The sequence below is a fragment of the Vigna unguiculata genome, chromosome 7 (assembly GCF_037176805.1).
Source record: "Vigna unguiculata cultivar grain cowpea cultivar isolate G323 ecotype 2 chromosome 7, ASM3717680v1, whole genome shotgun sequence".
Classification (NCBI taxonomy): domain Eukaryota; kingdom Viridiplantae; phylum Streptophyta; class Magnoliopsida; order Fabales; family Fabaceae; genus Vigna; species Vigna unguiculata.
The window spans coordinates 30,669,830-30,680,190 of NC_140798.1; the positions used below are offsets into that span (position 1 = coordinate 30,669,830).

Genomic DNA, 10,361 nt, shown 5'->3' on the forward strand with positions numbered 1-10,361 from the left:
GAAGAATGAAAAAAAATTAAAATGTTATAACGGTATAGATTGTTTTCCAATTAAAAACTTTTTAAAGTAGGAATAAATAAAACAACTTAAGAAAAGTCTTATCAAACAAAATTATTAGTCATATATAAGTTTGTCTTTTAGAAAAATGAAAAGAAAACAATTAAATAGTTACGTAGAATTAGTAACAGGTAATGCAATCAGCGAATTACTTCAATTACGCACACAAAAAAACCTGAAGCTACAAAATTACCTAAAACCAATTCTATCTTATCAATCTATTAAGTAAAAATAATTTTCTTTAATTAAAGTCCCATGAGTTGCACCGGTAGGGAGACTAATATATTAAATAGGGTAGCCTAATGTACGAGGATCTAACCTAGTATGATTTGGAGAGGAGGTTACATATACGGTCTTACAGCTGGGGAGAGGCTGTTTCCAAGATTTAATCCCACAAACTCCAAGTCACAAAGGCAACAACCTTACAATCGCACTAAGACTCGATCCTTGAAGACAAATATTACACAGAAATTTACAGTTTTTATTCTAGAATTGGAATGTACCCCGTTTGTGTGGGATTTTATATCTTGGATGAACTGAAGCCTATTTACATAATCCAGATGGTACTAGATTTTGAAATTCAGGAAAGCAAATAAAACACTGAGCGTTACCCTTACACTAATTTTCTAAGTCAAACCCAAGTGGAATTGCAACAAGCACAAACCCAGCCGAATAGCATATACTAACATAATAAAATATTACATCTAGCAACTTCCAAAAAGGAATTGATTGAGTTATTAAAACATGTGACCAAAAATATGCAGAGAAAAAGTAAAACAGAAAACAAATCAACAGCTGTGCAACAAGAAGAGAATAGCAAAATTATAAAATTAAAGCATAACTGTATGAAATTTTACAAGCCAACATAGTACTCAATCAGTGCAAAAAACTTATTCTTTTCAATCTCATCAGTAAGTTGGCTCATTTACATTTAAAGAGCCAATTGAATATAGCAGGGGGAAAAAGCCTATATATGGAGAGCATAGGCAACAAAGCAAGAACAGTTCTACTGTTCCTCCACAACAACACCGATCTCACCTTTTTCAAGTAAATCGTAGAAGGTCCTGATTTTCCTCTGCTCATTCCAGTGGTGCATCTTCCACACACTACCAGCAGCCAAGCCGAGTGTTATTCCAATTAATATCTCCTTTACCACACTTGGACCTTTCAAGGTAGCATGGGCAATTCTAGGACCAGCCATTTAAGTGTTTGTCTTTAAGCTTGGCAATTCTACAAACTACAAAACATCGATTTGTACATATTTAAATATATTAAGTTGGAGACAGTTTAAAAGAGACCAATTAAACTTTACCAATCTGATAGCATGATTTAATAAAACAAAGGAAGAGAAGTAACCGATATGACACCAAAACATTTCATTGACTTCTTATTGAAACTTTATCTTTAATCACAAAAGGAGGGAAACACAGGAGTCATTGCCCCTCATATCCCCAAGATAGTTTCGCCTACCATTAAAACTGGGGATGAAAATTTTAAGGAATTATTTGTAAATTTTTTATCCTGTTTATCAGGATGTACCAAACAGTAGACAACAAAAACAAATGATAAATGCCACAGCTGCATTCTCAATTAAAATTTAAAACAAACAATCTTCCAAAATGAATACATCGACCATTAGAATGACCAGAAAATGACTGTCCTCTTGTTCCCACCCATTCCAAATCGTCAGTGCTTGAAATGTTAAAAGGTCCCGACAATTGAGTTAGCATTGTAAAACTGAAAGCCAAATATTTTCCTCATCACACATCTGAGACTGAAAGTTTAAACTACTCATGTGGCCTATCAGACTATTTAAAGTTAAAAAATCTCTGTCCTTCTGCTGTTTAACTTATTTTCAACCCAACTAAAACCAGGATTTGGTTTAAGACCTTTGTCTTTCATTAATTTTCGCACTCGTGCAGCCTCATTCCACCAACCAACTCTTGCATAGAGATTCACCAGCTGCTGAAGTGTAGCTGAACACCCCGGTTCCAGCAACAACCTATTCTCTGCTGCATGGATTCCAATCTGAACACTTCCATGAAGCCTAGAGGAAGACAGTAGTGAACCCCATACTACAGCATTAGGAAAAACAGGCATATTTTGAACGAAATCATGAGCCTCCTGAAGTAAACCAGCTCAACCAAGAAGATCTAAAATGCAAGAATAATGATCTACTTCGGGCTGCAAACCATCCTCAATCATGGAATTAAAGTAAACTTGGCCTTCTTTAACAAGACCGCCATGTCTGCATGAAGATAAGACACCAAGGTAAGTAACAGCATCAGGATTAACACACTGCTTTATCATCTCCTCGAAGAGACTAATTGCCTCTTGGGCAAGCCCATGCTGCGCATACCCACTAATCATGGTATTCCATGTGACAACATCCCTACCCTCCATATATTCAAATATATACAAGGCCTCATCAATTGCCCCACATTTGGAATACATAGCAATGAGAGCATTATAAATGTGGAGGTAAGAGTGAAAACCCAGGTGAATTATTTGACAATGAGCACAGCTCCCATATTCCAGTGCTCCACTGCCCATACAAGCACTTAGAAGACTAGTGTACGTAAAATAATTTGGTCCCAAATCTGATCCCCTCATTTGATGCAAGAGCTCCAAACACATGTCAAAACGCCATGCTTGTTCAAACCCAGCAATAATAGCCGTTCACGAAACTACTTTTCTAACAGGCATTTCTTCAAACTCACGGTATGCATCATCCAATAAGGCACACCTGCTGTACAAACTTATTAAAGAACTTCCAACATAAACATTGGCAATGAACCCAGTTGTTATTGCTAAGCAGTGATACTGAATTCCTCCCCAAAGGTCACGCTTGGACCTACATGTGCTCACAGCTTGTGACAAGAAGCGCACATCAACTCCGACGAACCCTTGTTCCATCTGTAGAACAGAGGACTGAATATTCATTTCAGTTGTAGTCCTTAGAGTAGGTGAACTGTGACCGAGAGAGGAATGGTTATGATTGCATTTTCCAACATGTTCTCAATGAGCCTCAGATGGCTTTGACGACTCTTAACATCAGCACCACGTTTTTGAGGGGATACAAGGTGAAGGACTCTTAGTGCATTGGTTAAGCCTTTGTTTGATAACAATTTATGGGAAGAGAAAGGCCTAAAATTTTGATTCCTAAGACAAAATGATGGATTCCTTGTGAGGAATGCATTTATTGATTCAAATTGAATCCTTAGATGGAACAATTTTGTGGCCATTCCTATCGGATTGAAGCCTCTGGTGACAAAAATATGTCGGTGTTGCCGAGAAGGTGAAATCTAAATTTAATGGTGGCTATGGATAATGTCTTCCCGTACGCCCCCAATTGCATTCTCAATGCAGCGAAAAACATGGCATCGAGTTAAGAAAAAATAAAACAGATCAAGGGAAAAGAAGAATAACGGATCCATTATTTAACCCTAATACACTTGTTCATATCCATCACTATAGCTTCGTCTGGTTAACTAACCTTCAAGTGAAATCAACTCACGTATCATAGCAAATCCTATGACCCGAAACCCACACAACCCAAAACATAAATAAAAAAGCTAGCACATAACCTACAAATTACTTCCCAACAAAATAATGAAAAACAATTTCTATAACTCGTCTATCACCAGATTTGATCATGATGAACATCGATAGTTTAATCCGATGCAATGTTTCAATGCTTACCAGCTATAATTTTAATATGAACCCAATTGCTGACTTTTCCCCCAAAATTTTATTGTAAGTAAACAATGGTCAACAGAGTGGACAAGAATTTTGTCGGAACAAAAAACAGTGAATGGGGAAAATTATTACAGTTAGAAAGAAGAAGAATCAAAAGTTGTGGTGCGTGCAGAAGTAGGGTTTGAAGATCTACACTAATATTGATAACAGAGGAAGGAGAAAACTAACCAGAGGGAAACACAGGCGAAGACGGTCGTCGAGAGAGTGCGGGAAAAGACGCACGTCAATGAGAGTATCCATTAGTATATATGAAAGGCCACGACTCATCGTGGGCCGCAGGCCCAATTCCAATTGAGTTTGGGCCTTACATATTTGTTTGAGGTCATCCAACCCAATATTTCCATATTTTTCTTTCTGCGCATTCATAAAAACGAAAATTCTTCTTTGTTTGTAAAACATGACTATTAGATTGTTTTTACTTTAAACTGTGCAACTTATATTTCTTTCTGACTTATGAATCGAAGAATTTAAAAATTATTATTTTAAGAGAAAATTTTCATTATTTACATTTTGAAAGACATTAACTTTGCATAAAAAAACCTTTATATTGTGTAATCTAAACTTATTTTTTAGACCGTACAAATCAAAAGTTATTGTTTGACTTTTAAATCGTGTAATTCAGATGTTTTTTTGTTTTTTTATTGTACAATCTAAATGCTTTTTCTATGAAAAAATATATATTTCTACATTGCATAACACAAAACATTTGATTTTCAAATTATAGAATCTTACACATTTTTTTTCCTTTAGTTGATTCACAATATAACATAGAGATCATGATAACAATGAGAATTGAGCAACTATAACAAGGGTGTCAACCTTAGCAAGGGACTCTGATGGCTAGAAAGTAGAGTGACAAAACGGATCAGCCTGACTCGTTTTGGCTCGGTCTACCCTTAACTTGTAAAAAATGAGTCGGGTTGGGTTGACATGTCACTAGCAAACGGGTTCAATACTGTAACTCATCCCACTTGTAACCCGTCCCACTTCAGTGCGGGTTGGCAGGCTGGCCCGCCACATTTTTTAATTTTTTTTAAAATTTTTAACTTTTTAAATTTTTTAATATTTTCTTTTAAATTTTTTTAAATTTTTGTTTACAATTTTTTTATATATACAAATTTGTTTATATAATTTTTTTTTTAATTTTTTAAAAATTTAAACATAAAATTATAAAAAAAATAGTTGGCAGACCAGATCAGGTTGGCCCGCCAAACTGGCATGCCGAGTCACAACGGATTGGCAAATTAGAAATTCTAACCCGGTCCACCTTTTTTTGGTGGGTTGGCGAGCCTGACCCGCTTTGACATGTCTACTAGAAAGTAACAACAAGAAGGGGTGATAATGGTATGAGAGATAGTTTAGAGATAGTTTAGTGTTTTAACCACCTCTATGATGCACATACAAACTATGGAAGTGCATAAAGAAATGTCATTGTTATGCTCTTTTACATTTACCTTTCATAAAGCTATTATAAAATATGATAATGATATTTTGATGGTGCTACATTGGGTTCCAATATTTTTTTACTATGAGAGAGCTCTCTTTTTTTACCTCGATAATAAATATAATTTTACGGGATGAAATTCTCTTAGATATTTATAATGTGCTAAAAATTAAGTAATGTTTTGGATTTTTTATGTGACATAATTAACATTTTAAAAAGCTTAGCAATTTTTCACTATTTTGTTGAGCTTATATAGACATAATAAATAAAAGTAAAAGTAAATTTTGATCTTGAGTTTAAATTAATTAGTTTTCAAATGATAGATGTTCGTTAAAATATATTAATTTAAAATCTTGTGAACTCAGGGGTGGGATAGTTAAAATCAAAATTATGGTCAAGATGTAAAAGAATTTACAAGATTGTAAATCTGAAATTATAATATGAATCATATATTTTATCTTCTTCAAAAGTATGTTATATCTATATACATATATCTTAATTTATTTTATTTTAATTCAAATTCATTTAATTCAAATTCATTAAATGAAATAAGGTGAAAGGTGCATTAGAAAACACCTTTAATTTCTAATTGAGTTTGATTTTTATTTTAATTAAAATCTCATCCATCAAGAAGGTAAAAAATGTTTCACCTAAGAAAAATGTGAATTTTAATGGTATTAAATTTTAATTGGGTGTTGTGATTGACAACACATATAACAAGATGAATCTTTAACTTCATTACCTTTTATTTAGGTTCATGTTTTATTTAAATTGAATTACCCGAAAATGTGCATAGGTGATGTAGCGGACAATTAAAAAAAAAAGAAAGACAATCTAAACTATTTTATGACTTTGTTCGATGATCCTAACAATTTTACAGCATGAAATCTGAAATACATTACGAATTTATGTATTAGATCTTAATTTTAACAAATGATTATTAATGCTTCTAGTAGGTTTGAGATGTCATGAGACTTACTGAAAAAAGATAAACAAAGTGGATTACTTAAATGACAAGATATGATGTCCTTGTTAGTAAGATAATTTAGTGATCTAAGTACATTTTTTATTTTCTGATTTTTAATTAATCTAATTAGACACACATAAAATAATGTAAGAATTAATATATTTTGAAACGTGAGATAATCATACCTGTGTGAGGTAGAGTTAGTGAAGTTTGAGAGTTTAACATGTGTGGAACACCTTTTAAATTTAAGAGCTTCTACTCAGGTAAGGGAAGCTAGTGTTATTTTATATATGTTAATTATTTGATTTAATAAACTAAAATTGTAAAGTAGTGATTTCCTGGTATGTGTAAGATTGATGAATTTGTATGATGGATTTATCTATGTTAGTTGGCCTGGGAAGTATTAAAATTTTGTATGAGTTGATTGTATGATGAATGAATTTTTTTCATGGTATATCAAATTGATTAAGTGATGCTTTCTGAGCATAAATTGTGCCAAACTACACCTACTTTGATACAAGAAAAGAGTAAACTAACCTAGACAAACTCAGTTGCCTAATCTGATTCACATAGGTAGCTTCTAAAACATGCATTACCATTCGATGGAATCATAGAGGCATTGACCGACAACGAGAATGAAAATTTTAGAGATTTACAAAGGTCAGGGGCGTTGGGCGCCACCTGTTGACCGTTGGGTGCCACCTAAAATTAAATATCAGATAGCTCCAATGACCTTGGCTTGGGGAGCCAACTTCCTCTCACTAAGTGCTGGCTTTTGCTATTAGGCGCTAACTGGTACAAAACCTTTTGCTTTGTTTCTGTTGGTCGCACCTATTTATCCGGGTGGGCCTTCCTTCAAGAATGGCATGATAGGTAGAAAATGGGTAGCTAAGCGGAAACTATAAAAGGTTTTCGTAAAAAGTTTTCTTGAATGGAGTATGGTTTTAAAGGTTGTAATATAATGAAATGTGGAAAGGAAAATGTTGAGTATGAAATGTGAATTATGGGTGAAGGTGGTTGGACCAGGATCCTTTATGATATAAATGAAATGGTTTGACCTGGTTATCTTATATATGGATGTGTTGTATGAATGTGGTTAATTTTAAGTAGAATTGTCACATTGTATAGGTTTAAGATATGTATTGAGTTGGAGTCTCAATTGTGAAGTCAACTTACTATATTAAACTCATAGAGTCATATAGAAAATATAGTTTAAGTGGTAAGAGTTAAAAAAAGGTTCCTATAGTGGGATTTAGTGTGAAAGAGAACCATTATGACTATGCTATAGTAAATTAATTAGGTTATGGAGGTGTGTGCCAAGTGGAGCCACAGTGATTATTTTTGCTCGAATCCACTATAGAAAGATAACATATGTGTGTCAAGTGGAGCCATAATGGTTATTTTTACTCGAATCCACTGTAGAGAGATTTCATGATAGGTGTATGACTTTGCGCGTATTTGACTCATTACATTTTGAAAATTGAGTCTTGAGTATATATGTGTCTTAAATCAATGTTATATTGAGGATAACTTATTTAGTAACATATGCATATTGGAATGTTTGTACTGGTGGGTGTTTGAGCATGTATTGGTTAAAATTTCACTAACTTACCCTATTGGACGTTGTGTAGTGATTTTTCCACCTATAATGATCGTATATTATATGTGAATAGATGATATTACAAATGAAAATGATAATAATAGTGAAATTGCTTAGAAACTTTGTAGGGAGTAGTACTTTCACATGTATATATATGTTGTATTTTGTATGTTCCTCCATTTTTTTTATGAAGGAGTTTTCATTAAGAACAAATTTTCCCTATTTTCAGAGAGGATTTCATCTACATTTTTTAACATTTTTTATAGATGTTACTTTAGTTTTTCAACATCATATTAATAATAGAGTTAGTTTTATCATAGTACCACCCTCTCTCGTTTGTTTACTAACCTTTTGGTTTCTGTAAAAAAGAAGAAGAAAACTATTAGAATAGATTAGAGGAGTAGTTATATTTGTATATTGTACGGTGTGAAATTTTTTTATCAGTAATTTATATACTTTAACGTATATAAATAATTTTATTAAAATATTAAAACTTTTTGCAATTTTTAATTTATTAACAAATACAATTTCCAACCTAAAACGGAAATAGAAAACAGTTGGAAACGGTATCATTGATGCTAGAATATCGTCATTAAGCAAATTAAATACATTTATTAAAAATTAATCAATATTTTATACAAATTGTAACCATTTTATCAAATGTATTTTTAATATAATAAACATTGCTATTTTTGAATATCTGTATTTCTATTTTCTGAACTAAATATCATTAAGTTATCATCTATTATTATATTTGAATTAGTATTTATTAACTCTAAAAATCTAAAAACCTGATTTTCGTCCTCCATTGAATTCCATAACTATCCTCTATTGAGTTCTATAATCAATTATTTCTACAATAACAATTTTAATAACAACTACACTAAAAACAACAACAACATGCGAAAAACACTTATAAATAGTTCTAGAAAACATAATTAGGGAGATAAAATATTAAATGTTCATCATCACAGACTCACTTGTTTGACTCTTTATTAAGAAGACTTTCAATAAATGATTCGTTTGAATCAGACCAAATACAAAGACCGAATCACGTTTCTTTGACCTTCCGTTAGAAAGACTTTCGATTCATGAAGTCATCCTAACAAATTACCATGACAAGTATTTGATTTTAATATCATTGATGAATTCGAGGAAGGATAGAAAGAGATACAGAGTACTAATGAAACATAAATTTAACTCACACACAAAAAAGTGACAATACTTCCAATAAAAATCTTGATAGTGTAAAACTTAGACCAATATTCAAATTTAAAGAAAAAACTAACTCCTAAATTTATTTATTTAAAAATTCTAATCTGATCTTCTTAACTCCTTGGTTTTTCAACAAAAAACATGTAAAATTTAATTTATTTAAAATTCTAATTAGTTTTTCTTAACCACTGCTACCAGACAAAAAATTTAATAGTTGTTTAAAAATATGCGACATAATAATCACTCACTCACCATCACCAATAATCAAATAATACCACATAAAAATTTATTACAACATTTTTCTCACTCGTCGATACCTAAAGTGTCTTCGAACTTGTCCAACTCTGAACCTGGGCCATGTGGTGTTGTAAAATGTGCTGTGTTGTTGTGGAGTGCAGTTGGCTCCTATTTAAAACCCCTTACTAATTTCACTTTCAAATAACTTCCTTCGGTCAATTCCATCGCACATACTCCAAAGCTCTCTCTTTCTCTCTCATGGCCCTCTCTTCTCCAAAGGGATCTTAAAATGGGATTTTCTTCCTACGCCCCCAATATTTCTTGTGCACCTCCAAACTTTTCTTAAATTTCAAAACTACCCTTTTACTATTTTAAAATTTTAAATTAATCAATCTCTATTTTTCTCTCTTATTTAATGTCTCGCTTTGTTTTGACTTGTTGGAAATCCCACATCGACTAGAGATAAGGCTAATTTATAATATATAAAGTGAGGTGCAAACCTCACCTTACAAGCCAGTTTTGTGGGGTTGAGTTAGGCTTAAAATCCACTTCTAACATGGTATCAGAGTCAGGTTAAAGCCTATCCTAGCGGCGTGAGGGGGTGTGTTAGAAGTCCTACATCGACTAGAGATAAGGCTGATTCATAATATATAAAGTGAGGGTGTTGGAAGTCCCACATCGACTAGAGATAAGGCTGATTCATAATATATAAAGTGAGGTGCAAACCTCACCTTACAAGCCGGTTGGCGTGAGGGGGTGTGTTGGAAGTTCCACATCGACTAGAGATAAGGCTGATTCATAATATATAAAGTGAGGTGCAAACCTCACCTTACAAGCCGGTTTTGTGGGGTTGAGTTAGGCTTAAAACTCACTTCTAACATGACTAAACCCTAGCCGCCGCACACCCCCCAATCTCTCATCTGCCCCACTCTCCTCTCTAAGGTGTCCCACTCCTCTTTATTTTTTGTCCGCTCTCCCTCTTCCCTTCACCATTCCTCTCCATTAACAGGTAAGTAAACGTATCCTTGTTATATATTTTAATTCTTTTATTGTTTTTGCCATGTTTGCTGCATCGTATATAG

General features: G+C 33.0%; 1 protein-coding gene and 1 pseudogene across 1 annotated transcript; both read right to left on the reverse strand.

The window, feature by feature from the left end:
- Nucleotides 1-868: 868 nt before the first annotated feature.
- On the reverse strand, nucleotides 869-1,294 carry LOC114189531 (cytochrome c oxidase subunit 5C-2). Its single transcript, XM_028078119.2, has one exon. The coding sequence runs from the start codon at nucleotides 1,256-1,258 to the stop codon at nucleotides 1,064-1,066; it is 195 nt and encodes a 64-aa protein (XP_027933920.1). The 5' UTR covers nucleotides 1,259-1,294; the 3' UTR covers nucleotides 869-1,063.
- Nucleotides 1,295-1,491: 197 nt separating this feature from the next.
- Nucleotides 1,492-3,520, reverse strand: LOC114189528 (pentatricopeptide repeat-containing protein At2g37320 pseudogene; annotated as a pseudogene).
- Between the last annotated feature and the right edge of the window lie 6,841 nt (nucleotides 3,521-10,361).